Below are 26552 nucleotides of genomic sequence, written 5' to 3'. Positions count from 1 at the left end.
TAATGGTACTTGGGAACTGGTTGACCTCCCTCGTGGTAGTTCCACAATTGGGTGCAAATGAATCTTTAAGAAGAAGTTGAAACCAGATGGATCCATTGACAAGTACAAGGCGAGACTGGTTGCCAAGGGGTTCAAACAAAAGGAGGGAATAGATTACTTTGATACCTATTCTCCGGTTACCCGGATGACCACTATTAGGGTGCTTATTGCACTGGCTTCTATTTATGATCTTTCGGTCCATCAAATGGATGTGAAGGCCGCTTTCTTGCATGGCGATCTTGAAGAAGAGATCTATATGGATCAACTTGAGGGTTATGTGGCTCCTGGTAATGAAGTTAAAGTTTGTAGACTTGTTAAGTCATTATATGGACTAAAACAAGCCCCTAAACAATGGCATGAAAAGTTTGATAATATTATTTTATCATTTGGCTTTGTTGTCAATGAATCTGATAAGTGTGTTTATTGTAAAGTTAAAAGTGATGGTTGTATTATTTTATGCCTGTATGTAGATGACATTCTATTGTTTGGTTCCAATATGGGAATTGTTAATGAGACAAAGTCGTTTTTTAGTAGTAAGTTTGATATGAAGGATATGGGTGTTGCAAATGTGATCTTAGGCTTAAAGCTGACTCGTTTAGCTGAAGGGTTAACCATTTCTCAATCTCACTTTGTTGAGAAAGTACTTGTGAAATTTGGCTATAACCAAGGGAGATCTGTAGCAACTCCATATGACCCTTCTATCCCTCTTCATAAGAATACGACTGGTGTTCCTGTGTCTCAATTGAGGTATTCCCAGATTATTGGAAGTTTGATGTATCTTGCAAATTGCACAAGACCAGATATTTCGTTCTTCGTGACAAAATTAAACAGATAAACAAGTTGTCCAAATCGCACTCATTGAAAGGCATTGGACAGGGTACTTAGGTACCTGAAAGGAACCATTTCCTTGAGTTTGCATTACAAGAGATTCCCTGCAGTCCTTGAAGGATACAGTGATGCGAGCTGGATAGCCATGAACTCTGGCAATTATGGCGTGACAGGGTATGTATTTTCCTTGGGTGGCGGTGCAGTCGCCTGGAGATCAGTAAAGCAGACCATCTTGTCCCGGTCTACTTTTGAGGCTGAACTCTATGCTTTAGATGTCACAGGATTGGAAGCTGAATGGTTAAAGGGACTTCTTGAGGAACTTCCTTTAATGTGCAAGCCAATTCCTGCGATATCTGTGCATTGTGACAATATGGCCACTATTGCAAAGATTAAAAGCACAAAATATAACCAAAAGCAGAGAAGACACATCCAAGTCAGAATAAAATCTGTAAGGGAACTGGTGTCTCAGTTAGTGGTTGTTGTGGACTATGTTGGATCCAAAGAGAACGCAGCTGATCCATTAACGAAAGGACTAGATAAGTCATTAGTCCTAAAATCCAGAGAGGGGATGGGACTGAAACCCATCAGTAGTTCATCTACAGTAGCAACCCAACCTATCTGAGTGGAGATCCCACAAAGTAGGTTCAATGTGGTAATAACAAGTTGTAGGGTGAACTGGATATCACCTTATTTATATGATACTATGTATCTGTGTATGTTCCCCTGTTTACTCTGGAAAGGTGTTGTAGCTGCAAGTTAAGGAAGAGTTAAAACTCTGAATGGGTTCAAAGCCTTCAAGGCGAGATGTTAGCAGTGCATCTTTGGAGAAGCCCACCTATGTGAGTGTGACTGTGTGGCCGCAGTTTAAGGAATTGGGTTATTCCTGAAGTCACTCATGAAACAGGATTCGGGCGCATGGCCTTTAACGCGCCGCCCCTAAAGATTACAACCAGAACCTTTATCGTGTTGTTGCTGATGGACACTCTTACACCAAAGGTTCAAGTTCAAGACTTCAGTTCACTTCATTCCTGTGGGGGTAAAGTTAGTCAACTAAGGTAGTGGTTCAAACCGGAAGGTACCATTGCTGAAAGCATGATATGTCCTGTTGAAGATTGTCTCATCTTGCATCTTGGTTTCCTCCCGTTTCATTCTTTGAATTTGTGGGGGAATGTTAGGTGTAAGAAGGAAGGGAGAGAAAATTCAAAGAAGAAAATGGGTTGTTTAAAGAAAGTGGTCTTGATGAGGTGGAATAGTCCCATATTGCTTTTGCTTGAGTTTTCTAAGGGCTTTATAAGCAACTAGTGAACTCATACACTTGTTCCTGAGAACAAGGGAGTGGGATGACCACCACACATGCGTGCGCGTGCGCTCGCCGTGCCGTGTCGTGCCGAGCCGGGCCGGGCTCGGGTTCGGGTTCGGGTTCGGGTTCGGGTAATTGGCCCTTTAGGGCCATATCCAATCAAGACAAAGTATCTTTTTACCCAAAGTTTCTTCGGTTATTTGGATTCGGTAACGGGTTATGGGAATGGATAACGGGTCACGACTCCTCGTATTCTGTGCCCGTTATGGCCCCTCGGATTTCGTAACGGGTCTCGATCTTTTGAAGACCGTTAACGGATCACGTCTCCTCAGAATCCGTAACGGGTCCTTCCACGTTTCATAACCGTTCGTGGGTTATAAAAGCGTGGTGATGGCTGGGGTTACGGACAGACGAAGACAGACGAATTTCTAGCTCTGCGATTTCCCATCTCTTCTGTTGCTCTCTCTCTCTCTCTTTCCTGAGTTTTCCCGAAAGGGTGTTCTGCAACATTTGGTTCGTGGAGGTTGTTTTCGAAGGACGACCGGCCGGAGTGCACCCTTTTGGTTCGTCGTGGCTATTGTATCCTGGGGAAGGACGCCAGACCCTGATTTGCACAGTATGTGGGGGCGAATCTTCTCTAAGGGGAGTACTTTCGTACGCCTTAGCCTTTTACACAGTATTAACATGCTTTCGTTGTTTTTGTGTTCAATGCAACTGTTTGTCTATTTGCTGTGGTCTGAATTTTGGTTGCTTGCGGAAACCGACATGCCTGCACCCTGTTATTGTTTCGGTCGTCTGTTGATCATGCTATATACTTTGTTGTATTTCCTGATTTATATCATGTTTTATTTCATGATGACGATTGTGAAACTGTGTGATCCGAAAAATGATCCAACAAACACTCCTATGAAAAAGTACAAGAAAAGTTTCTACAACCTTGGGACTAAACTCGTAGGAAAGACTAGATACCTACGAAACTTAAGAAAATGAGAAAAATGCATCCTAAACTTAGGAATAGTTTTTAGTCAAAACCCCAACAAGTCAGTCAAATTTGAAAATACTGTAGGAGGGCAATAAGAGAATGCATCCTGCATGTTTGCAAACACGAACACCACCCAGTGATCAATCGATGGTACTTTAATGACCGGTGGCTTCCTCCCGAAAGGAATTGGATTAAATTTAACATTTGGGGCAAATTCAGAACTCATTGGCAGATTGGCTATACAGTCCGAGACCCGAGTGCAAGTTGGAAAATCGACAGATCTTCTATCCAAGATGGAGGGTACAGCTGTTAGCTCAACATCATTCAAGATCTCCCAACTTCCACAAAATTGATGGTTGAATCTTAGTGAATGGACTCTGTAAAAGAAATCTCCCAGAAAATGGAAGTCAGAGGGCCCTTCAATGGGTCCCCTGCAACAACTAGTTGATTGCTTCCTTGGCCTTAATAGGGTAGTTATTAACTATGTCCCTAAGGATCAAAATGGGTTAGCTCATTCTCTCGCCGTATGGGATTCAGATCGACTTATATGTTAGATCTACGCATGGTGCTATCAAGATATCTGGTCCATCTAGAGCTTCATTTAGGACATAAAAAAACCATCAGAAGGCCTGTCAAGACTAGATTGGGATTTGTTAGCTTATTTCACGTTCATAATCACGATGTTGTTAGTAGAACTAAGTATCCAAAATTTTTGCACCGATCCAGTTAATCAGAATATCTAAGAAATTAATTAATTAACTAGAAAATAAGCAAGATGTATCATACATCAATGAAATTAAACGGTTAAAATGGAATGAAACTTCCATTTCAATCATCTACATCATAGCTAGTATCAATTTTTCCAACACAAAAATAAATTATAAATTGATAAGATTCTTGACAAAGTTGTTGAACTCATAAATGGATCTGCATACAATGATGAACAAAATCGTCCATCCATCTCTTGGTCTTTTCCTCACACCACCAACCCTTTGTCAGGTTACTCCTCTCCAATCTACCACACCTAATGTCCATACATTGCCATGGCCGAGTCTATAACAGACCCACCACATATCCCTCGACAGCTTCATAGCCTTCTTCTAACTCTTAATCAACCCAACAACTCCGCCGCCACACTCCTTAGTTTCTCGATCCAACCATTATGCACCCAAGGCTCTTCGATGGCTCTTTAGGATCCATTAAATATACAATTCCTAGAGCATGCATTGCTTCCATGCATCCCTTATATGCAGCTTCCCTTAGGTGCAATATTTTGTCTTCTCTTTTGTTTGCATTATAAAATTTCACCAGCCATGCCAAATTAAGACACAAAATATTACTAATATATAAATACATATACATGTGTTGGGCTTGCCGAGTCTCTTTGATGAAATTCAAATAAGCACTTTACAAGCTGAGCACAAGCTAGGTTGTCACTTGTTTTCCAAACCGATCATAGACATTAGAGTGACCATCGAGTTCCAAAGACGCATTGAACAAGCGGTATATTGCATTTTGGCACTTGTGTGCTCTTGTGGAGTACAACGTACACCCCGAGGAACTTTGAGTCCCTTATTCTGGCTAAGAAAAACACATCTTAGCACATATGAGATTCAGATCAACGTATAGATCTATGCATGGTCCTATCAAGATAACCGGTCCATCTAGAGGTTCATTGAGGACTTAAAAAGACCATCAAAAGGCCTGTCAAGACTATATTAAGATTTGTTAGATTATTTCACATATAGGCACATTGTTGTTAGTAGAACAAGTAGCAAAAAATTTTGCGTCGATCCAGTTTATTAGAATATCTAAGAAATTAATTAACTAGAAAATAAGCAAGATGTATATACATCTATGAAATTAAACAGTAAGATGGAATGAACCTTCCATTTCAATCACCAACCTCATAGTTACTATCAATTTCTCCAACACAAAAATAAATTACAATTTGACAAAGTTGAACTCATAAGTGTTGGATTAACCACCACTATGTGGATACATCTCCACATCAGGGATGATCCATCCAATAAATCAGCATACGATAAGGGGGAACGGTTACACAAACCGTTTCCACCCTATGCTTTATAAATACAAGGTATCATGAGCGACCCTGATAAGGGGAATACATGTCTACTCACCGGCTGCTTGAGGAAGCTTGCGCTTGTGGTAGCTGCAGCCTGGCTGAGCAGAGAACCTCCGGCAACCTCCATCTCCGGTAACCACAGCAGTCCGCCAATGGCTGCCTCAGGTACTTCTCTCCTGTGTGATTTACTGTTTTAAATAATAGTTTTTGGTTTTTCCCTGTCACATGAGAGGCAATGCCGGAAAAGACCCAACAATAAGTGGATCTGCACAATTACAAACAAAATCGTCTATCCCTCTCTTGATCTTCCTCACACCACCAACCGTTTGTGGGGTCACTCCTCTTCAACCTACGACATCTAATGTCCATACATTGCCGCCATGGCTGAGACTGTAGCAGACCCTCCACATTCTAAGCGGTAAATCTACTTAGCCAAGCTCAAACCGATTCATCTGCAAAATAAATACATTATTTTACAGTTGTAAGCTACAGGATTTGAATTCTAAAATTATTGCTTACAAAGCAAACAAGTAAATCTATCATGTAAAATGTAAGATCCCTTCACTTTCTGATTAGGTATGCATTTCACACTCTCTCTTTGGGCGACTCCTCCTTGTCATCCATCTTTTGATGAATTCATACTTGTTCTCCTAAAAAAATAATAATAATCATAACAACAAACACGTATAAGTTGAGCACCCATTGTTTGTCTTGGGATTGCTGAGCCTATTTCATGAAGTTCAAATGAGCTCCTTACAAGTTCACAAGCTAGGTTGTTACTTGTTTTCCAACACAATCCATATGTGTGCATGTGAGTACTCGTGTATGTGTGTGTATCTAGACGATTGGGAAGACAAGAGAGAGATAGTACATAGGAAAAAAAAAAAAAACATCCCATGCCTAGAATGCAAGATGCCTGTTTGTTGCCTGCTACTGCACAATCCAAAACAAGTGAACAAGATCTATGGTACAACCACCACCCCTACAACCATCAAAGATTGTGGTTCCCAGTTTCACTCCTAATATCAAACAAAAATGTATATAGAAAAAGAGGCATGATAGTTGGAATTAGAACCAAGAGAATGGATATTGGATCAGTTCTAGAATGATGGTGATTGTCATGGCCCTTATCAACGCTCAAGAGTCAAGACCTTGTTTAGGTGCATCAAAATCTACGGTACTTTGTGTCCCTTCTGCCGACCAAGAAAAATACATCTTAGCACATATGAGATTCAGATCGACGTATATGTCAGATCTACTTATGGTCCTTTGAAGATAACCGGTCCATTTAGAGGTTCATTTAAGACTTAAAAAGACCATCAAAAGGCCTATCAAGACTAGATTAAGATTTGTTAGCTTATTTCACATATAGGCTGTTTATAGCCACGTTGTTGTTAATTAGTAGAACAAGTAGCCAAATTTTTTGCATTGATCCAGTTAATTAGAATATATAAGAAATTAATTAAGTAGAAAATAAGCAAGATGTATTATACATCAATGAAATCAAACAGTAAAATGGAATGAAACTTTCATTACAATCATATACATCATATATAGTATCAATTTTTCCAGCACAAAAATAAATTACAAGTTGACAAGATTCGTGACAAAGTTGTTAAACTCATAAATAGATCTTTACAATGAAGAACAAAATTGTCGATCCATCAATTGATCTTCCTCACACCACCAACCCTTTGTGGGGTCACTCTTATCCAACCTACCACACCTAATGTCCATACATTGCCATGGCCAAGGTTGTAGCAGACCTTCCACAATCCACATATCCCTCAACAGCTACATAGCCTTCTTTCGACTCTTATTCTACCCAACGACTCTGCCACCACTGTCCTTATAGCTGCTCGATCCAACCATTATACACCTAAGGCTCTCAATGGAACTTTATAATCCATTAGATACACGATTTCTAGTGCATATTCTCTTAGATGCAATATACCATCATCTCTTTTACTCACATTATAAGATTCTACCTTCCACACCAAAATAAGGCACAAAGAATATTACTAATATATAAATGGATACTTCAAGAATGTCTCTAGCGTATTTTGCTTTGCATAACAATAATCCTTCATTTGTGTGTTTACGTCTATACCAAGGAAGTAGTACAATTGGCCTAAGTCTTTAATGGCAAACTCTTTAACTAAGTTTGTTCCCTTCCAAGTATAATCTCAACATAAACAAGAAGAATCAAAATTTTCTGCTTGTCTTCGCACATAAGCATTGAAGGATCGTCAAGGCTACAATAAAAACCATTGTTGAGGAAGAAGTTTCTTAATGGCTCGAACCATGCCCGAGACACTTGTTTGAGTTGGTACAATGCCTTCTTTAGTTTACAAACACCATTTGAAAAATCCAAAATTTCACATCTTGGCAGTTGTTTCATAAAAACATGCTTCTTTTAGCACTCCATGAAGAAAAGCGTTCTTTAACATCTAACTATCGTATTTCTCATCTCCTAATAGTCGCAACTGGCAACCGTGAGAACCACTCTTATGCTTATGTGAGAAAATTGTCGCTTTGTCCACATATAGGATTGGCAAGCAAGCCAGACAAACCAAACTGAGTCCATTAAGCTCCAGCTCATGGTGAGCACGAGTGAAACGAGCTGAGTTTTGAGCAAGCTTGTTTACATAAAAGAAAAATGAAAATAATCTAAGCTGTAAATCTACTCAGCCAAGCTCAAACTTATTCATCAGCAAAATATGTCCATTATTTCACAATTGTAAGCTACAGAATTTGAATTCTAAATTTATTGCTTGCAAAGCAAACAAGTCAATAATTTATAGTCTATCACATAAATTGTAACATCCCTTCATTTTCTGAGTGCACTCTCTCTGGGTGACATCTTCTTTTGATGAATTCATATTGTGGTTCTCCTAAAATAATAATAATAATAATAATAATAATAACAACAACAACAACAACACGCCCATATAAGCTGAGCACCCATTGTTCGCTCGAGCTTGCTGAGCCAATTTCATGAAGTTCGAATGAGCACTTTACACAAGCTGGGCACAAGCTAGGTTGTTAACCCAATCCATATGTGTATGTGAGAACATGTGTATATGTGCGTGTATCTAAAAGGATTGGGAAGATAAAGTGAGATAGAACCATAGTGACAAACGTTAAAAACGGCAAAAATCTAGTTTTTCAAAAACTTGCGGGAATTTGAAAATTTTTCATAAATCTTGAGTTTTTTCAGCAAAATATCAGCAATAAAAAAAATAAATTAAAAATATAAAAAATAATTTTTATAGGAAAATATTAATAAAATTTATTTAAAAATAATAATACATAATTTTTTCATGATAAATAGCCAATTAAAAAGTAAATATCACGTTTAAATCATGGTATTTATGTTTTTTATAAATCTCGCGATATTTTGAAAATCTCGCCAAAAATTAATGTTTTAAACTTCACCCCATTTGCACCGGGGATGAAGGGCATGAAAAGGGGATGGAGGCGGGGATGAAAGTTAAAATCCATCCCCGTGCGGGGATGAAGGTGGGGATGGACTTATGCTTTCCCCCGCCGTGCCCCGTCCCCATCTCGATCGCCGCCTAAGAGATGACAATAGATCAAGGGGACCCCCCCCCCCCCCCCCCCCCGTTTGGACCGGGGATGGAGGACATGAAACGGGGATGGAGGCAGGGGTGGAGGTTAAAATCCATCCACGTGCAGGGATGGAGGGTCAAATTTTGAGACGGGGCGGGGGTGGAGACCTTGTCACCCTCCTCTGCCCCCACCCCAGTCCATTGCCATCCCTAGTTTTGTGGGGGCTCAATTTTCTAGCAACCATTGATACCACTGGGATAACAAAACACATGCAAAGTTTGACAAGAACAAGGCCTTATTCAATGGGGTTATTAGGACTCATCCCGGATCCAGTGATCTTCTATCCCATCTCCTATGTGTGCGCAATCAATCACATGGCAGCATTTTAATAGTGGACCCACATTCTATTCTACTGGGATCTATGGAATGCTACCATGTGATCGGTTGTGGACATATAAAAGATGAGTTAAGAGATCAGTGCCTTGATAATAGTCAGTATTGACAATTGATGTGTACTTACTATCACATTTGACGCCTGAGGGAAGTCCCAAAAAATAGCTGTGAGAAAGATGTGAGGGGTACTTGCTACTTTTTCTCCTAGGAAAAGTTTCGCCTAGCAGAACTTCTCCCAAGTAGGGATGCACACGATATGGGTTCAAACTGAGCTTGGACTGGCTCGGCTTGGCTCAGCTCAAGATTAAAATCTGGTCGTTCAATCTTGGCTCGAGCTCGAGCCGAGATTGAACAACCTTTGCCTGGGATCGGCTCGAACCGAAAACAACTCGGCTACTCAGCTCAGTCCGAACACCTTTAATTTTAAAAACTTTTTTAAATGGCTCGAGTTGAACACTTTTAATTTAAAAGCTTTTTAAAAAACTTTGAAATTTGTGTAAAATACTAAAATCCTTCTTTAAAAAGAAAGGAAAACAGTGGGATTTGAACTTATGCCACTTTCAAAGACAACCAATGCTTATCAATTGAGGTAAGATTTCTCTTTGTGACCATATTATGAAAAAAATACATATATAAAATCTATTTTTTTTATATAACTATGTGAGCCAAGCTTAATTAGGCTAAACGAGCTTATTCGAATTGGATTGCCTATTCAAGCTTGGATCGTTTACATGTATAGAACTTGAACTCTTGTTCAAGCTTAACTCATTTATTTTTTCAAATAAGTTCTAGCAAAGCTTAAACGGGTCAAGCCCGAGCTAGCTCGGCTCGTTGTGCATCACTACTTCTAGGACATTAAACATGTGGTCGTTATGTTGGCTAGATCTCCACTAATCCTTAAGTGTAAAGACTTTTACCTTGGTAGCTTTGAGTGCTCCTCATTAATCCCATTAATTTTCTAATATTTTATTAAATGTTTTGTAGATCTAGGTGTATATATAAGGGGTAGTTAGAATGTTACCCAGATAGCTAATCAGACTTACATTATTAGGTCCAGACTCTATTCCTATCAAGTTGGGGTTAAATTTGAGAAGATCGAGTTTCAGATCTGGAATAATACATTAAAATATATAGTCTTGGAACTAATCTAGGTTCATACCAAAAATTGCCAAACCAAATAAAGAAACTTTGATGTATGTTGGATGCTTGTTTCTCATAAGGACATTTAGGGATGTAAATTGTTTGGATTCAGGTTAGATGTGGCCAATACCAATCTGACTAATTGGAGGTTTGCTAAAAGGCTTCAAAATTTTGGATTTGGATTCAAAATATGAAAATTTCACACCAGATAAGCTTTTTGTGATGTAAACATATCTGGATATCTGTTGAGTATTCATCTGATTTGGTAGCAAAAAATCAAAATCATATCTGCATTGAATTATAATTGGATATGGTTTTGGCTTACCAAATGCAAATAAATAAAGTCAAATTAGGTCGAATACCAAATAAGATTTGATCCTATGACAGCCCTAGGGACATCAGAAGACGTATCTGTGATGCACAAAATTTGTAAATATTTTACATTCGATTGTAATCTTTCAAAGATCTTCTAGAACTATGATTTGGTTAAATTTGGACTCAATCAGATTATGATGAGGTCAGACATATGGTGTAAACACATTCGATTTGGTCAAAATTAGATCCAGACGTGGTCATTTATCTCAGGCATCAGTTATGGGTCTGAAGTTTTGAAACACATTCGAATTCATCTATTTTGGACATTTTTGAATTTAGATCAATGCATGTGGTGACACATGCGTTTAGACCTGAATGCATCCAACCTGTATACATTTTTATTGCTCAACAGTGTTGGTAAGGGGCAGAGGCACGTTGTGGAGAGGGTGGGCACGTGCCCACTTTGACCCACATCATATATGGGCAGTGCCCAAGGCACTCGTGCCCGACCCAAAGGGGGCTGACAGCCCCTTTCGGCCTCCTGCCCCTGATAACCTAAATCTCTCTCTCTCTCTTCTCTCTGTCTGCAGCGCAACTGTGCAGGCCCCAACTGCCAAAATCCTCTAGCCTTTCAGTCCTCCCATGACCCCATAAGGGTAGGCCTATAGGACTCCCACAACCCCTCTCACCCTTCCACAAACCTACAACCACCCACCACAGTCGACCGTCCTACACTCACAGCCCCCCCCCCCCCCGCTCAATCTCTCACCCTACGGCCCTCCCTGCAACCCCACAGCCACAGGCACACCCCTTGATGCCCCACTCTCTCTTCCCCTCCACCCCCCGCCCACGGCCCTACAATGACACAACCATAGGCCCACGGGGTCAAACCCTCTCTCTTTCTCTCTCTCTTCTTGATGAGTTGATCCCACAACCTTAGACCCATACGGTTCTTAGGCACCAAGGCAACCTCTTGTCACCTGACACACGTTGCTACCGCAACACGCACATAATGAGAGGCTCTCTCTCTCTCTCATTCCTGTGCACTTTAATTAATATTTTAATTTTTAATCTTTTTAATTAGTATTTTTATTATGATTTTTTAATTAATATATAAATTTATGATTGTTGTTTATTAGGACTAGGATTTAGATTTTTTATTTACTTTTTTTAAATAGTTGCATTTCAATAACTAGGGTTTAGGTTTTTTTGTATTTTACTTCCCAATTAGCTTTTAGGTTTTTAATGAGATGGATATTAATTAGTTATTTTTATATTTTTTAAATCAATGTTATACATTATCCACATGATTGATTTTAGTTAGAAATTTGGGAGCTTTGTTATTTTTTGTTTCAATTAGCTTATGTATGAAAATTATGAATGATGTTTGCTAGGATTGAGGTTTTTATTTAGTATTTTTTAAAATAATATGAATATTTAATTAAGTTTTAAAGTATTTTATATTTTTTCGAATATCATTTAGATTTTTATTTTGTTTTTTAATAAGATGAATATTTAATTTAGGTATTTTTATGCTTTTTAATTAAGATTCTATATGTTTGATTAATATAACTGCATAATTTATGTTATGAAAATTAAGGTTTCAATTTTATATTTGTTTAAATGACTTGAATTTTGGATTATGCTTTTAGGGTGTTATATATTTTTTTAATTAGCATTAAAATATGAATAATGAATACTTGACTTTGGTTAGAACTTAGAAATATGAAAAATTCACACCAGATAAGCTTTTTGTGATGTAAACATATCTGGATATCTGTTGAGTATTCATCTGATTTGGTAGCAAAAAATCAAAATCATATCTGCATTGAATTATAATTGGATATGGTTTTGGCTTACCAAATGCAAATAAATAAAGTCAAATTAGGTCGAATACCAAATAAGATTCGATCCTATGACAGCCCTAGGGACATCGGAAGACGTATCTGTGATGCACAAAATTTGTAAATATTTTACATTCGATTATAATCTTTCAAAGATCTTCTAGAACTATGATTTGGTTAAATTTGGACTCAATCAGATTATGATGAGGTCAGACATATGGTGTAAACACATTCGATTTGGTCAAAATTAGATCCAGACGTGGTCATTTATCTCAGGCATCAATTATGGGTCTGAAGTTTTGAAACACATTCGAATTCATCTATTTTGGACATTTTTGAATTTAGATCAATGCATGTTGTGACACATGCGTTTAGATTTGAATGAATTCAACCTGTATACATTTTTATTGCTCAACAGTGTTGGTCAGGGGCAGAGGCACGTTGTGAAGAGGGTGGGCACGTGCCCACTTTGACCCACATCATATATGGGCAGTGCCCAAGGCACTCGTGCCCGACCCAAAGGGGGCTGACAGCCCCTTTCGGCCTCCTGCCCCTGATAACCTAAATCTCTCTCTCTCTCTTCTCTCTGTCTGCAGCGCAACTGTGCAGGCCCCAACTGCCAAAATCCTCTAGCCTTTCAGTCCTCCCATGACCCCATAAGGGTAGGCCTATAGGACTCCCACAACCCCTCTCACCCTTCCACAAACCTACAACCACCCACCACAGTCGACCGTCCTACACTCACAGCCCCCCCCCCCCCCCGCTCAATCTCTCACCCTACGGCCCTCCCTGCAACCCCACAGCCATAGGCACACCCCTTGATGCCCCACTCTCTCTTCCCCTCCACCCCCCACCCACGGCCCTACAATGACACAACCACAGGCCCACGGGGTCAAACCCTCTCTCTTTCTCTCTCTCTTCTTGATGAGTTGATCCCACAACCTTAGACCCATACGGTTCTTAGGCACCAAGGCAACCTCTTGTCATCTGACACACGTTGCTACCGCAACACGCACATAATGAGAGGCTCTCTCTCTCTCTCTCATTCCTGTGCACTTTAATTAATATTTTAATTTTTAATCTTTTTAATTAGTATTTTTATTATGATTTTTTAATTAATATATAAATTTATGATTGTTGTTTATTAGGACTAGGATTTAGATTTTTTATTTACTTTTTTTAAATAGTTGCATTTCAATAACTAGGGTTTAGGTTTTTTTGTGTTTTACTTCCCAATTAGCTTTTAGGTTTTTAATGAGATGGATATTAATTAGTTATTTTTATATTTTTTAAATCAATGTTATACATTATCCACATGGTTGATTTTAGTTAGAAATTTGGGAGCTTTGTTGTTTTTTGTTTCAATTAGCTTATGTATGAAAATTATGAATGATGTTTGCTAGGATTGAGGTTTTTATTTAGTATTTTTTAAAATAATATGAATATTTAATTAAGTTTTAAAGTATTTTATATTTTTCGAATATCATTTAGATTTTTATTTTGTTTTTTAATAAGATGAATATTTAATTTAGGTATTTTTATGCTTTTTAATTAAGATTTTATATGTTTGATTAATATAAATACATAATTTATGTTATAAAAATTAAGGTTTCAATTTTATATTTGTTTAAATGACTTGAATTTTGGATTATGCTTTTAGGGTGTTATATATTTTTTTAATTAGCATTAAAATATGAATAATGAATACTTGACTTTGGTTAGAACTTAGAATTTTAGTTTTTTTTTTGTTTCAATTCACATAGATGAGAATTTTAGTTTTTGTTTTGTATTAATTAGCATGTATTTTTTTAATTAAATGGGCTAGTGATTTGATTAGAAAAATAGCTAAATAGGTTTGTTAGTGATTTGATTAGAGAAATAATTAAATAGGTTTCATTTAACTATGCTAATTTACAAATACATATTAATATTTTTTTATGAGAAAGTGAGTGTATAATTAATGATAAAGATAAATTGGTGAAAGACATAAAATGTATTAAATATGTTTGATATCCCTCTTCATATTGAGTGGCTTACTTTTTCTAATTATTTATAAAATATTTATGTTATCTTTGGTAAAAAAATTTAAAAAATAATTTATTTATTGACTATTTATTTGTAAGATGTTTGTGTTCCTTTGTCACATCTTACTAAATACATTTTAAGATCGAGACTTGACCTTAGTCACACTGCATTATTCATAAAAAGTGCTTTCTTTGGCCTTTATATCAAATAAAGCTAAATTAAGGAATACTTTTTTTGGTCTTTATATTTCAATTTGTAAGACCAAAGATCGCTTGCACACTTTTATCTTCTTATGTGTTATAGTAACTTAATATGGAAAGAACTCTTTGTTTTTTATTTCTAAGTTGTTGACCAACTAACTTATATAACATTTGCCACCAACGTGGATAAGGAACCCCTTATTTGGAACTCATAGGGAAAATTGTTTTTGGTCAAATCTGACTTCATTGATGTATCATGGTCAAACTAGTATTAGTCAACCCTTGGATCAAAGTTTTTCAAAGTAAAACTTTGTTTTTTTAGGTTTTCAAAGTAAAACTTTATTTTTCAACACTAGTAAAATCTGACTTATACATCAGAAAAACAAATTAAAGCTTAATATGTATATCACATCCCAAGGATCAGATGTATAAAAAATTTTGAAATGAATAAAATATTATATTTTTTCGCTAAGAGGTTCATTAGTCAAGAGTAGCAAATACTATATATATATATATATATATATATATATGTCAACATACAAAATGGGTCTAAGTAGTTTTTTCTCTCTTTTCTCATCATCCTGATCTGATAGATTCACTCGTGGTCAATTTAAGGAATTGACACCTAGATCATGTTTTCTTGATGAAAAAAAAGCTGTTTTTGCCATTTGACAATTTATAAAAGCTTTGGACCATTAATTTTCAAACCCTTTGAACACCTACCCATTGTTGAAATAGGAAGATCTAAGAACCACTCCTTATGAAACCAAGCACACAGGTCACATATGTATGCTTAAAAAGAAAAATAATAGAACATAAAAAAACTCATTTCACTTATTCATTTAGCATATTTCAATTTGTAAGTTTTCAAGAGAACATGTTTTGGATCATACAATTGTGCCATGAAAGCAGGTTTTCAAGAGCTTAAAATTTGAAATCTTAATAGCTAAGAATGCGCCAAAATTTCATGATTTAAAACATATATAGGTTATCAAGGATGAGTTCAACTACTATGGCATACAAGATGGCAAGGTCAAGGCTAAATGAGTGTTGTTTTTAAATCATTAACCATCATTAAAATGGTTAGGCTAATAGGGTTGCTCTCTGGCACCTATTTGATACATAGTATGGAACAATTAGGAATGCTTAAGTTTTTGTGTATTTACAAATCCACTTTTAACATTTAAAAAGTAAAGGTGTCTTTTTTTATCATCCACAATCATCAAAATGGTTAGGCTAACTGGGGTGCTCTCAGTAAGGTTGCAAACGGATCAGATCTCAGTTTTCAAAATACATTGGAAAGTCAGATCAGTTCAGAAGACAGCCAAATTTTGCAAATTTGGCTTCTTGAATCGGACACGTTTGCAAACACCTATTTGATACATGGTATCTCACATTGAGCAGTTGGATGTAATTTTTGAAATGTTAGGAGTGGATTTGTAAATAAACAAAAGCTTGAGCAGGCCAAATTGTTCACGCTTTTATAAGTTTCTGGAACTAGGGACATGGTGGTGTTTCTCTTACTTGAAACAAGTAAATACTTTTTCATGCATTATATCTATGCTTACTACTGCTTAAAGCCTAAAGATGGCATTAGTGTGCTTAAATGTGTTTTGCTTTAAAAAACTTTTTAAAAGACATGAGGGTTATGTTGAGTGTAGATGTCTTTTTCAAAATTATCCATTTTTTTTATAATCCCACATGAGATATAATATTTAAATTAAGATCCAACTTTGTCCTTTATACCTAAGATCCAGTTGGACCCGGACCCGAGTCTGACCTGAACCCGTTTATGATTGGGCCCGGTCTGTTTAAGCGTCGCATCACAAAATTACTAATTCATGAGGAATGGATATTGGTATTAGATTCGGGACTAAGTACTAACCAGTCATTCCTAATGACCGTCTCTCACTAATCTGAAATGGGACAAATTTGGACTAATACCAAAAAAGAATCGTCTCTCTCTCTGCAGCTCGAGCTCTCTCTACTATGGAAGCCATCTGCGGTTCCATCTTGAGACCTAGACTTCTAGATTCTTCCCCATTGTTCCAGTCATCGCCACAACCATGCAGAGTGTCGGCTTCCTTGGTTGGGTTCTCTAAGATCATGCAAAACGCCGATTGTCGCAATCATGGGTGTTACATAGCTTGTTTAGATCATGGTTTTCGCTTGAGAACTTCTTTTTCACCGATTCGAGCGGTTGCCAACGAGAAGGATGATCCTGGTGCTGATTGGGGGACGACGGAAAACCGGTTCGATTTGGTTTCTGAAGACGCTTCTTCGAATGAGGTGAAGTAATCCGACTCTTTTTTGGCTTTTTTGGGTGGTTATCGAAGTGGGTGGTTTGTAATTTCCTTCAAATTGTGGTTTTCATTTCTTGGGTCTTAATTATTGGAGAAAATAATCTCTTTTGGCATGTGATCGATGGGTTTGATTGTATTTCCTCTCCTCCCCTTTTATCTATTTTTAAATTTTAAAAGAAGAATTTGTGGATTTTGGGTTGCAAAAGAAGTAGCTTTCGCATTTCGTTGTGGGCTTCTCTGCCTTCTTATTCTGATGCGTTTCATTTGTTTATCTTCAAAGAAACAAATTTGTTAATCTCGAGTCCTTTACTAATTCAGTCATCTCAACAGTGATCTCATTGGTATCTGAGGAGGTGGTCTTTACGAATTAACTCTACTCCGCTAAAGCTGTTATTCAAGTTCAATTTCTACAGTTTCTTTAAGTGTTCTCAATTGAATTGAGTGGTATTTTTATGGTGCTTTAAGAAGGGCATGTTCTTTTCAAACCAGACCTATTCTGTCAAAATCGTTAACCTCATTTCACACTAAAGATTTACTGCACCTGGAAATGTGCACCTGGCCTGGCAGCACCTTTTACTGCTGAGACTTTTAGTTCCAAATGGTGGAGAGATGGATTCTCCTTCTTCTTGGTACATTAAGCATTTCACATGCTTTTCTTCGCAGACCAGCATTTTTGGTATTTGGAGTTCATGGTTATCTTTAAGTTGCACAAATAATCAACTAGGGAATCCTATCTGGTGTGTTATTTATTTGTTTGTTTTTTTATGATAACTTGTGGTCATTTTCTATTACTAGCATCGCTACTCTGGATTTTTTTTTTGGGTGAAGTTGCAAAATTTCTCTTTGCTGCTGAAACCACATGTGATGCTGTTTCCAGACCTTGTGTTTTGGGACTAGGCCCATCCCCTAGATCACAGGTTTCTCCATGGTTGATGCCTTTCGACAAAGTACTTAGGCATGATAATATGAAAAGAAGGGGTTTCTGCAGACCCAGTATGCCTGTAATTTGCGCTCATGATGAGGAATCAACTGCACACTTGTTGTGGAATCCCTCCTTTTTTAGATATTTTGACCATGTCCTGAACCATTCCTACTACTGAAGCCTCTGGGGACGCATGTCTTAGGAGGCTTTTGTTGGGTCCTCCTCAATCTGCATATCAGGAAATGGAAGTATGTGTGGAAATTGCTGGCTCCTTATTACTGTGTGGTGGGTGATACGGGAAGAGAGGAATAATCATATATTAAATGGATGTTCCTTAAGTGCTTGCCTTCTACATATCTAATATTTTGGTTGAATATTTGTTGTATGATCATTAAATGGCAGAATACAAGCTTTTCTTGGTTGAGACCTTTCTTTAGGGGTTTTCAGCTACCTTCAAACTACCCACAAGCTATCTCATGTAGGTGTGGGTGCGTGTGTATATTTGTTGAAAAATAGCATAGTCATAGTTATTGGCTATATTTTGAAAATATTGCCTATGTTCCCTTGTGACTTACATTGTAAAGCTGCGTCTAGAGTCTATTTTGCTTTCGTTGAGTCTGATGTAAGCTGCCTCAATTCCCTGAAGGGGCAGCCCGTATACTTTGAACTATAAGAGGCCTATGGGCTAAATTGTGAATGAATCAAATGCGTTGAGCTTTCTTTCATTCACCTTCGTTGTGATTGCTTCTTGTGATTACAATTCTTCTCCCTCCATTCTCTCTTGCTCTCTTGCACTCTGATTACAAGTTTTCGCGATTGACAAGCGAGCAATAAGGAAGGACCGTCGTGCCGCGCTGGCCTATTTAAGGAAATAGTCTCGTGACAAGTGTTACCAGAGCCCGTTCTCGTGCTGGGGAAGAGACTCCGGAGTTGGTGTCGACAGACGTGCCGGCAGACTACGATTTGTAAGCAAAACATCGTGGTGCCCTATCAAAACTTGCGTAACACTAAAGGCAAGATAGTTGCCGAAACTGAGGAGATGGGTTCACCTCGGGGCCAAGAATAGATGGCTGCAACTGTTAACAGGCTGGTGAAAGATGTGACTTCGCACGAAGAAGCGATTTCACGTACAGTTGAATCATTCGGTGGATTGAATGATGTGGTGGCAAGCCTGCAAGAGCAGGTGATCTTACTGGCGGAACAGGTCACTTTGTTGACGACAACAATGGCTGACTTGCAGACTGAAGTAGGGGATCTTCAGTTGAAGAACCGCATATTGCAGCGGACAGTGACCCTAAATGGGAGAAATGGTGAAAGGCCATCAATTATTGATGTGCCAAGACCAGCAAAGTTCAATCGTTCTCGCGACAGCAAGGTCATTGAGAACTTCTTGTTCAAAGTAGAAGACTACTTGAATATTCAGAATGTGATGCTTGAAGATCTCATGATAAAGGTTGCAACAACTCTATTGGATGGAAATGCTATCACTTGGTGGAGGCGGAAGCGCAATGGCATGGAGAGGGGGTCACTGCGTGATAGACACCTTTGGTGACTTCAAAATGGAACTGCGTAACTACTTCATGCCGAGGAATGCGCAAAGACAAGCTTACAGAATGGTGTCAGATCTTAAACATACTGGTTCGTTACAAGACTATGTCAGAATGTTTCGAAAGCTTATGCTTGAGGTGCCTAACATGTCAGATGAGGACAAACTCAACTGGTTCATTTGAGACTTCAGCCATGGGCACAGTCTGAAGTGGAAAGGAGCAACCTCAGTACTTTGGAAGATGTATACGTGATGGCCGAGCGCTTAACTGACACTCAACACAAGCCCTTCACCTTATCAACCAAGATCGGGAAGAAGCCTGACCACGGAGGCGAGAAGGATGAGCAACGCGACAATAAAGGTGAGGCGTCAACATCCCACCAATTTGATAAGAAACAGAACTTCAAGAAGTATAACAACAACAATAAGGAAGCAGTTGTTACTTGCTGGTTCTGTGGGGATAGGCATATCGCAAAGCAATGCCCAAAACGACTCTTGAAGGACAACATGCATGCTAATGCGTCGCAGGTAGAATGTAGTGATACTGAGACCATGCAACCAAAGATGGGGGTCATGCGATCGATTAACACAGTTAGAAGTTGCGCAACTGAAAACATGCAAGTCAGTAAGGAACTCATGTACCTAAAGATCATTACGAATGGGAAGTTTACTTCAGCAATGGTAGATTCTGGGGCCATATACAATTTCGTCTCGCGGGAAGAGGCAGAGTGGTTGGGCTTGAAGCCTGGGCCAAAGCAGATGACCATTAAAACAGTGAACTCTGAGGCCAAGCTCATTCTTGGTGAAGCAATGGATGTGGCTATCTAAATTGGGAGTTGGGCCAATAAGGTCAACTTCTCTGTGGTGCCCCTGGACGATTTTAAGATAATTTTGGGTATGAAGTTTCTTCGCAGCCAAAATGTGATGATGCTGCCAAAGTTTAACTTTGACGATTATGGGGTCAAACCTGTCACACACAGTTCAGTGCCTTACTCAGAAATGTAAGACTTCAGTGTTGTCGGCAATGCAGTTGAAGAAGGGTGACAAGCGTGGAGAGCAAACATTCTTAGTTGCTGTGCGCGCAGAAGAAGGGAAGGTGCAAGCAGCAGTGTTGCCGACCCTAGCCCTACTGTTGGAGGAGTTTTGGGGGGTGATGCCTCTAGAATTGCCCAAGCGTCTACCACCAAGACGCGAGGTTGACTATAGGATTGAGTTGACCCCGAGAGCGAAGCCTCCTACAATGGTTCTATATCGCATGGGGCCAGCTGAGTTGAAAGAGTTGCTCAGGCAGTTGGATGAGTTGTTGGATGCAGACATCGTTCGTCCATCGAAAGCCTCATTTGGTGTACCAGTCCTATTTCAGATGAAACATGATGGCTCCAAGCGATTGTGTGTGGATTACCGTGCGCTAAACAAGGTCACAGTAAAGAACAAGTACCCATCGCCACTAATAGCGGACTTGTTCGATCAGTTGGGCAGTGCTCGAGTCTTTTCAAAGTTGGACTTGAGATCGGGTTACTGGCAGGTGAGGATTGTAGATGGCGATGAGCCGAAGACAACTTGCGTCACCCACTATGGTGTTTACGAATTCTTAATTATGCCATTCGAGTTGACGAATGTTTCAACCACGTTCACGACCCTAATGAATCAAATTTTCTACCCTTAGACAAGTTCGTAGTAGTCTACTTGGATGACATCGTGATCTATAGCAGCAACATGGAGAAACATGTTTGGCACTTGCGAACAATGTTTCAGGTGCTAAAGGTGAATGACCTCTGTGTTAAACGAGAGAAGTGTCTTTTCGGTCAAGAGGAGATCAAATTCCTCGACCACGTTGTGGGGCGTGGTGTGCTATGCATGGATGGGCAAAAGATAAGAGTCATCCAGGAATGGGTTTCGCCAAGCAAAGTCCCAGAGTTGCGGTTATTCCTTGGTTTGACAAACTACTATCGGCGATTCATTGAAGGTTACTCTCTCATTGTTGCGCCACTCACTGACTTGTTAAAGAAGAATCGGGTATGGCTCTGGACATGAGCATGCCAAGATGCCTTCGACAGCTTGAAGAAAACCTTAGTGAGGGAGCCAGAGCTCTAACTATTTGATCACTTTGTTGGAATTTGTATTTCCAGCCCACGTCAACTTTCAGCAGAGAAAAAGATAGAAAAGGAGAAGGGATTGCTGCACACTGAAAAGGTCATTACGTGACCTAGAAAGGTTGTATTTATATACAGTGATTTATAAAATACTGTGGACAATAATGTCCCTGATTATAAAAACAAAATACAAATATGTGAACATGTGCAAATTAGAAATACTAAACATAAAGTATGGATCTGGACCAGACGTAAGTCCAGAACCATATCACCTCTTCTTTAATAGCCTCCCTCAAGTTGTGCATGATCTCGAATCATAGACAACTTACTTTTTAAGAACCAAAAAATATATTTGGTCAGCCCCTTTGTAAACATATCAGCCACTTGATCTACAGTGCGAACATAGTATGACTCAAATCTTTCTCTTCAACCTTTTGCCTGACAAAATGTTGATCTATCTCGATATGTTTAGTGCGACTATGATGAATGGGATTAAAGGAAATATTTATCGCAGTTTGATTGTCACACAATAATAATGATCTTGAGATAGATTCTCCCAATTCTGTTAGCAAGTGTCTAACCCACGTAGCTTTTGCTGTGGCCGCTGCCATGGAACGATATTCAACCTCAGTACTAGATCTGACAACAACCTTCTGTTTTCTACTACTACTCCAGGACACGATGTTGCTACCAAGAAATATACAATAGCCTGAAACTGACCTTCTCTCATATGGATCTCCTGCCCAGTCTGCATCTGTATAGATAAAAATTTTATGAGCCCCATTATCTATAAGATTTCTCTTGTAAACAAGTCCATCTCCTACCATACCCTTTAAGTATCTCAATAGCCGTTTAACTGCATCCATGTGCCCAGTTCGAGGTTCATGCTTAAATTGATACACTTGATTTACAAAATAGACAATGTCGGGTCTAGTGAAGGTAAGATACTGGAGCATTCCGACTATACTTCGGTATCTGGTGGGATCATCATATAAGTTTCCATCGTGGGAACTCAATTTCTGCTGTAAAATGCTCGGAGTAGCTAAAGGCTTGCAATCTTTCATTCCCGCTCTACTTAACAAGTCAAGAGTATATTTATGTTGTGTTAGGGTCAACACATTGTCTTTCTTGTCAACTTCTATTCCAAGAAAGTACCTCAGTTCTCGAAGGTCCTTCATTTTAAAATTTTGACTTAAGAATTCCTTGACTTCCTGGATATGACTGCAAGAGTTGCCCGTGATAATTATGTCATCTACATAAATCAATAAGAATGTGATTGTATGCTCGTCTTTGAAGATAAAGAGTGAGTGATCAATAGTGCATCTACGGAAACCAAGATTTTGAACTTTAAGAGAAAAACTATCAAACCAGGACCGTGATGCTTGTTTTAAACCATAAAGAGCTCTCTTCAATTTGCAGACATATGCCTTAGGATCTCCTTCCGCATATTCAGGTGGTTGTTCCATATAAACTTCTTCTTTAAGGGCCTCATGAAGGAAATCATTCTTCACATCCATCTGGCTCAATGTCCATTTGTGATTGACGGCTAGAGATAATATGATTCGAATTGTCCCCATCTTGACCACAGGACTAAAAGTCTCATCATAATCCTGGTCATATTCTTGAATGAAACCACGTGCAACAAGTCTTGCTTTGTGTCGTTCAATGCTCCCATCAGGCTTATACTTGATCTTATAAACCCACTTAGATCCTACGATATTTCTATCATTGGGTCCGGAAACAATTTCCCATGTTTGACATTCATATAACGCTTCTATTTCTTCATTCATTGCCTTTATCCACTTATGGGACTTGACTGCCTGATAGAAGGTAGTAGGTTCATCTTGCTTTTCAACCTGTGACAGAAATAACTAAAAATCCAGAGTGAAATTATCATAACTAACCCATCTCTGAATTGGGTGTCGAATTCTTTCAGATCTTTTGACAAAGGAATGATTTTCAGGGTCATTAACAATCTCATCAGTAATGGTGAAAATATTTTTTGCTGCTCTTCTTGTATAGACTGGTCCTGAAAACTTCTCAATCTCCTTGGGCGGCAAATTGTCAATCTCAATTTGAGTACAAGAATAGGCATGGGAGCAACACTGCAATCAGATGAACACTCCATTGATGTTAGCAAACAACTCGACATTCAAACATGGAGAATAAACTTCAACACTATGACGCGTATTTTGTAAGGAATGCCCATCTTCAAAGTTCTACTCATCAAAAACCACATTTTTGGAGATCTTAACACGCTTGATCAGAGGCTCGTAGCAACGATATCCCATAACAAACACATCCAAAAACTCGTAAATTATCATAATTTGGGTGTTGTCCAAAAAAAGTATAATAAGGTGATTTATTGGCTAAAATGACCATCGACAAGCGATTTATAATATAAACCGCAGAGTGAAAAGCTTTTGTCCATAACTCAATAGGAATATGACTGTCATGCAACATGCTCATCGCACTCTCAACAATGTGACGGTGTTTCCGTTCAGCCACACTATTCTGTTGCGGTGTGTGCGAGCAAGAAACTCTATGACTTATACCATTGTTTTGAAGAAAGGCAATAAAGTCATTTGAAGTGTACTCACCTCCCCCATCACACTGAAAATTCATAATATTTGACGAAAATTGAGTTTTGACAAAGGCATGAAACGTTCTGAACAATTGAGGAACTTCCGATTTATGTTTCATAAAGTATATCCAGGTATAATGAGAATAACTATCAATGAAAACAATATAGTATCGACTACCCAAAGGAGAACAAGTAGGTGCACGACCCCATACAAAAGGTCTTGAAACTCTTTTATTAATTGAATTGAAGGGAATAACATGACTCTTGCACAATTGACAACTTGTACATTGCTCATTACCAAAAGTAGGACTCAAACTAGACGAGGAGATAAGATTATCTCTTACAAGCTTTTCAACAAAAGAGGAACTACAGTGACCAAGTCGACTATGCCAAATATTTGACTTATTATATTTAGACAGACTAAGAAGACATTTAGAAGAGGATTCATTGGACTCCAACGAAGGCTTCAAGACGACAAGAGCAGAAACACGAATAAAAGGATCTTCCTTGAAGATATGCATATTTTCTCGTCGCTCCCCTTTAACGAACGTTTCCCTTGTTTGAAGGTCCTTGACATACACAGAAGATGGAGTAAATTCGACATAAGAATGTATATCATCAACAAGTTTGAAGAAGGAAATAATGTTCTTTTTTATATTAGGAGCAAGTAGAACATTGGACAATTTTATAGATGAATTTAAGGAGGGTATTATGGCATTCTCGGTGTGAGAAATGGAATGATGAGTTCCATCTCCAGTGACAATACTGCCATTATCAAAATAAGGAGATAAGTTCGAGAGTTTACCTGCATCTCCCATGACATGGGTGGCTGCCCCAGAATCTATATACCATACTCCTTGGTCATCTTGTGCTATTGTCATCTTTGAAAGAGCTGCCAATAAAAGTTGTTGCACATCTCCACTAAATTTACTCTCACCAGTCTGCCTTTTTGACTGAGTAATAAAATTCTTGCCTTTGTTCTGAGGGTTGAACCTACAGTCAGCTTTAATGTGTCTTCTTTTATTATAGAGGATGCATGTGAGAATATTTCTTGGATTTCTTGCATGAGTATTAGGAGGCATGTTTGGGGTAGGAAGCAACCCATGTCTCCCTTGTCCACCATATCGTCCTCGAGCTCTACCTCCGCGATGATTATTTCCTCCACCACGACCTTGTCCATAAACCAGCCCAGTAGCCAAAACATTTTGTAAGTCAAGTTGCCCACCATCACCATCAAAAAGGTTCTTCAAACTGATCTCATAATGTAAAAGTTTAGCCTGTAAGTCTTTAAAACTAGGTAAAACAGGCAAACATGTGAGAGACGTGACAAGAACATGATAGTCTGCTCCTAGTCCACTTAAAACTTGCTACACCTTATCTCTCTCTGAGATCGCACATCCAACAAGAGTCAATTGATCTGTGATGCTTTTTACCTTGTTCAGATATTCCATGACAGACATAGTTTCCTTCTTTAATGACTGAAATTCTCGCTTGAGATACAAAACTTTTGCCTCCGACATTTGAGAATAGGTTTGAGCCACAACATATTTCATAGTTCAGCGGCTGAACAATCATCTGGAATTGCAATTAGTATTTCCTGTGATAAAGTAGAAGTAATGTACGCGACTAGTGCTTGGTCTCTTTTCATCCAAGCTGTGAAGTCAGGATTTTGAGTAATCCGAGATGAGACAACCCCTTTATCATTCTGTGTTTCCTGCGTGATAAATTGAAGCGGGGCTGGAGTTGATCCATCTAAATGCCCAGAAAGATCGTGGCTTCGCATGAAGAGAATTATTTGTCTTTTTCAGGTCAAGAAATTTGAATGATTGAGTTTTTCAGAAACAAGTTGACTCAGAAAGCTAGAGGAAAGACCAGAATGAGTAGAGGACGAATCCATTTTTTTCAAATATGGATTGAAAACTTTTCGATGCGTTTGGATTATGGATCTCGTACTGTGTATACCCTTTTTTTTTTTAAATATTAGTTCTGGTTATGTACCAGAACCACAACATAGATCCCTATGACGCCCAGTATTTCAGAACAATGGATTACGTGATTCCAAAGAAAAAAGATATCTTTTGTGAGAAAAATAAAACAATCGACCCAACAACAATGAAATGGAGAAAACAAAACTTCTGTTGTAGAAAACCAAGATGTAATACATCAGTATGATACAACTGTTAAAGAGAGAGATTAGGGGAGAATAATGAAAAGATTTTAGAAGAAAAGAATATTTAACCGAAACGATTGTAGAAGGAAAGGATGATTGAGGCAATAGAAGAGAAAACAGATCAGTTTTGATGTGATCTGGGTTTGTGAGAACAGATCAGTCTTAACGTGATCTGGTTTTGAGAATAAGAAAAATGATTAGAATAAGGA

The 26552-nt window shown here is 38.4% G+C and overlaps 1 protein-coding gene across 1 annotated transcript in view; it reads left to right on the top strand.

The window, feature by feature from the left end:
• Positions 1-16636: 16636 nt before the first annotated feature.
• LOC149843375 (non-canonical heme oxygenase HOZ, chloroplastic-like) overlaps positions 16637-26552 on the top strand; it is a 51545-nt gene continuing 41629 nt past the window's right edge. The window contains exon 1 of the mRNA XM_090001805.1: positions 16637-17014. Within this exon, the coding sequence (XP_089857931.1) occupies positions 16715-17014 (300 nt within the window). The 5' untranslated portion in view covers positions 16637-16714. The remainder of the gene's footprint in view (positions 17015-26552) is intronic.

This window comes from Nuphar pumila, chromosome 3 (assembly GCF_984573655.1).
Source record: "Nuphar pumila chromosome 3, dmNupPumi1.hap1.1, whole genome shotgun sequence".
NCBI lineage: Eukaryota > Viridiplantae > Streptophyta > Magnoliopsida > Nymphaeales > Nymphaeaceae > Nuphar > Nuphar pumila.
Note: the sequence above shows the minus strand (reverse complement) of the source record. Positions and strands in the feature narration are given on the sequence as shown.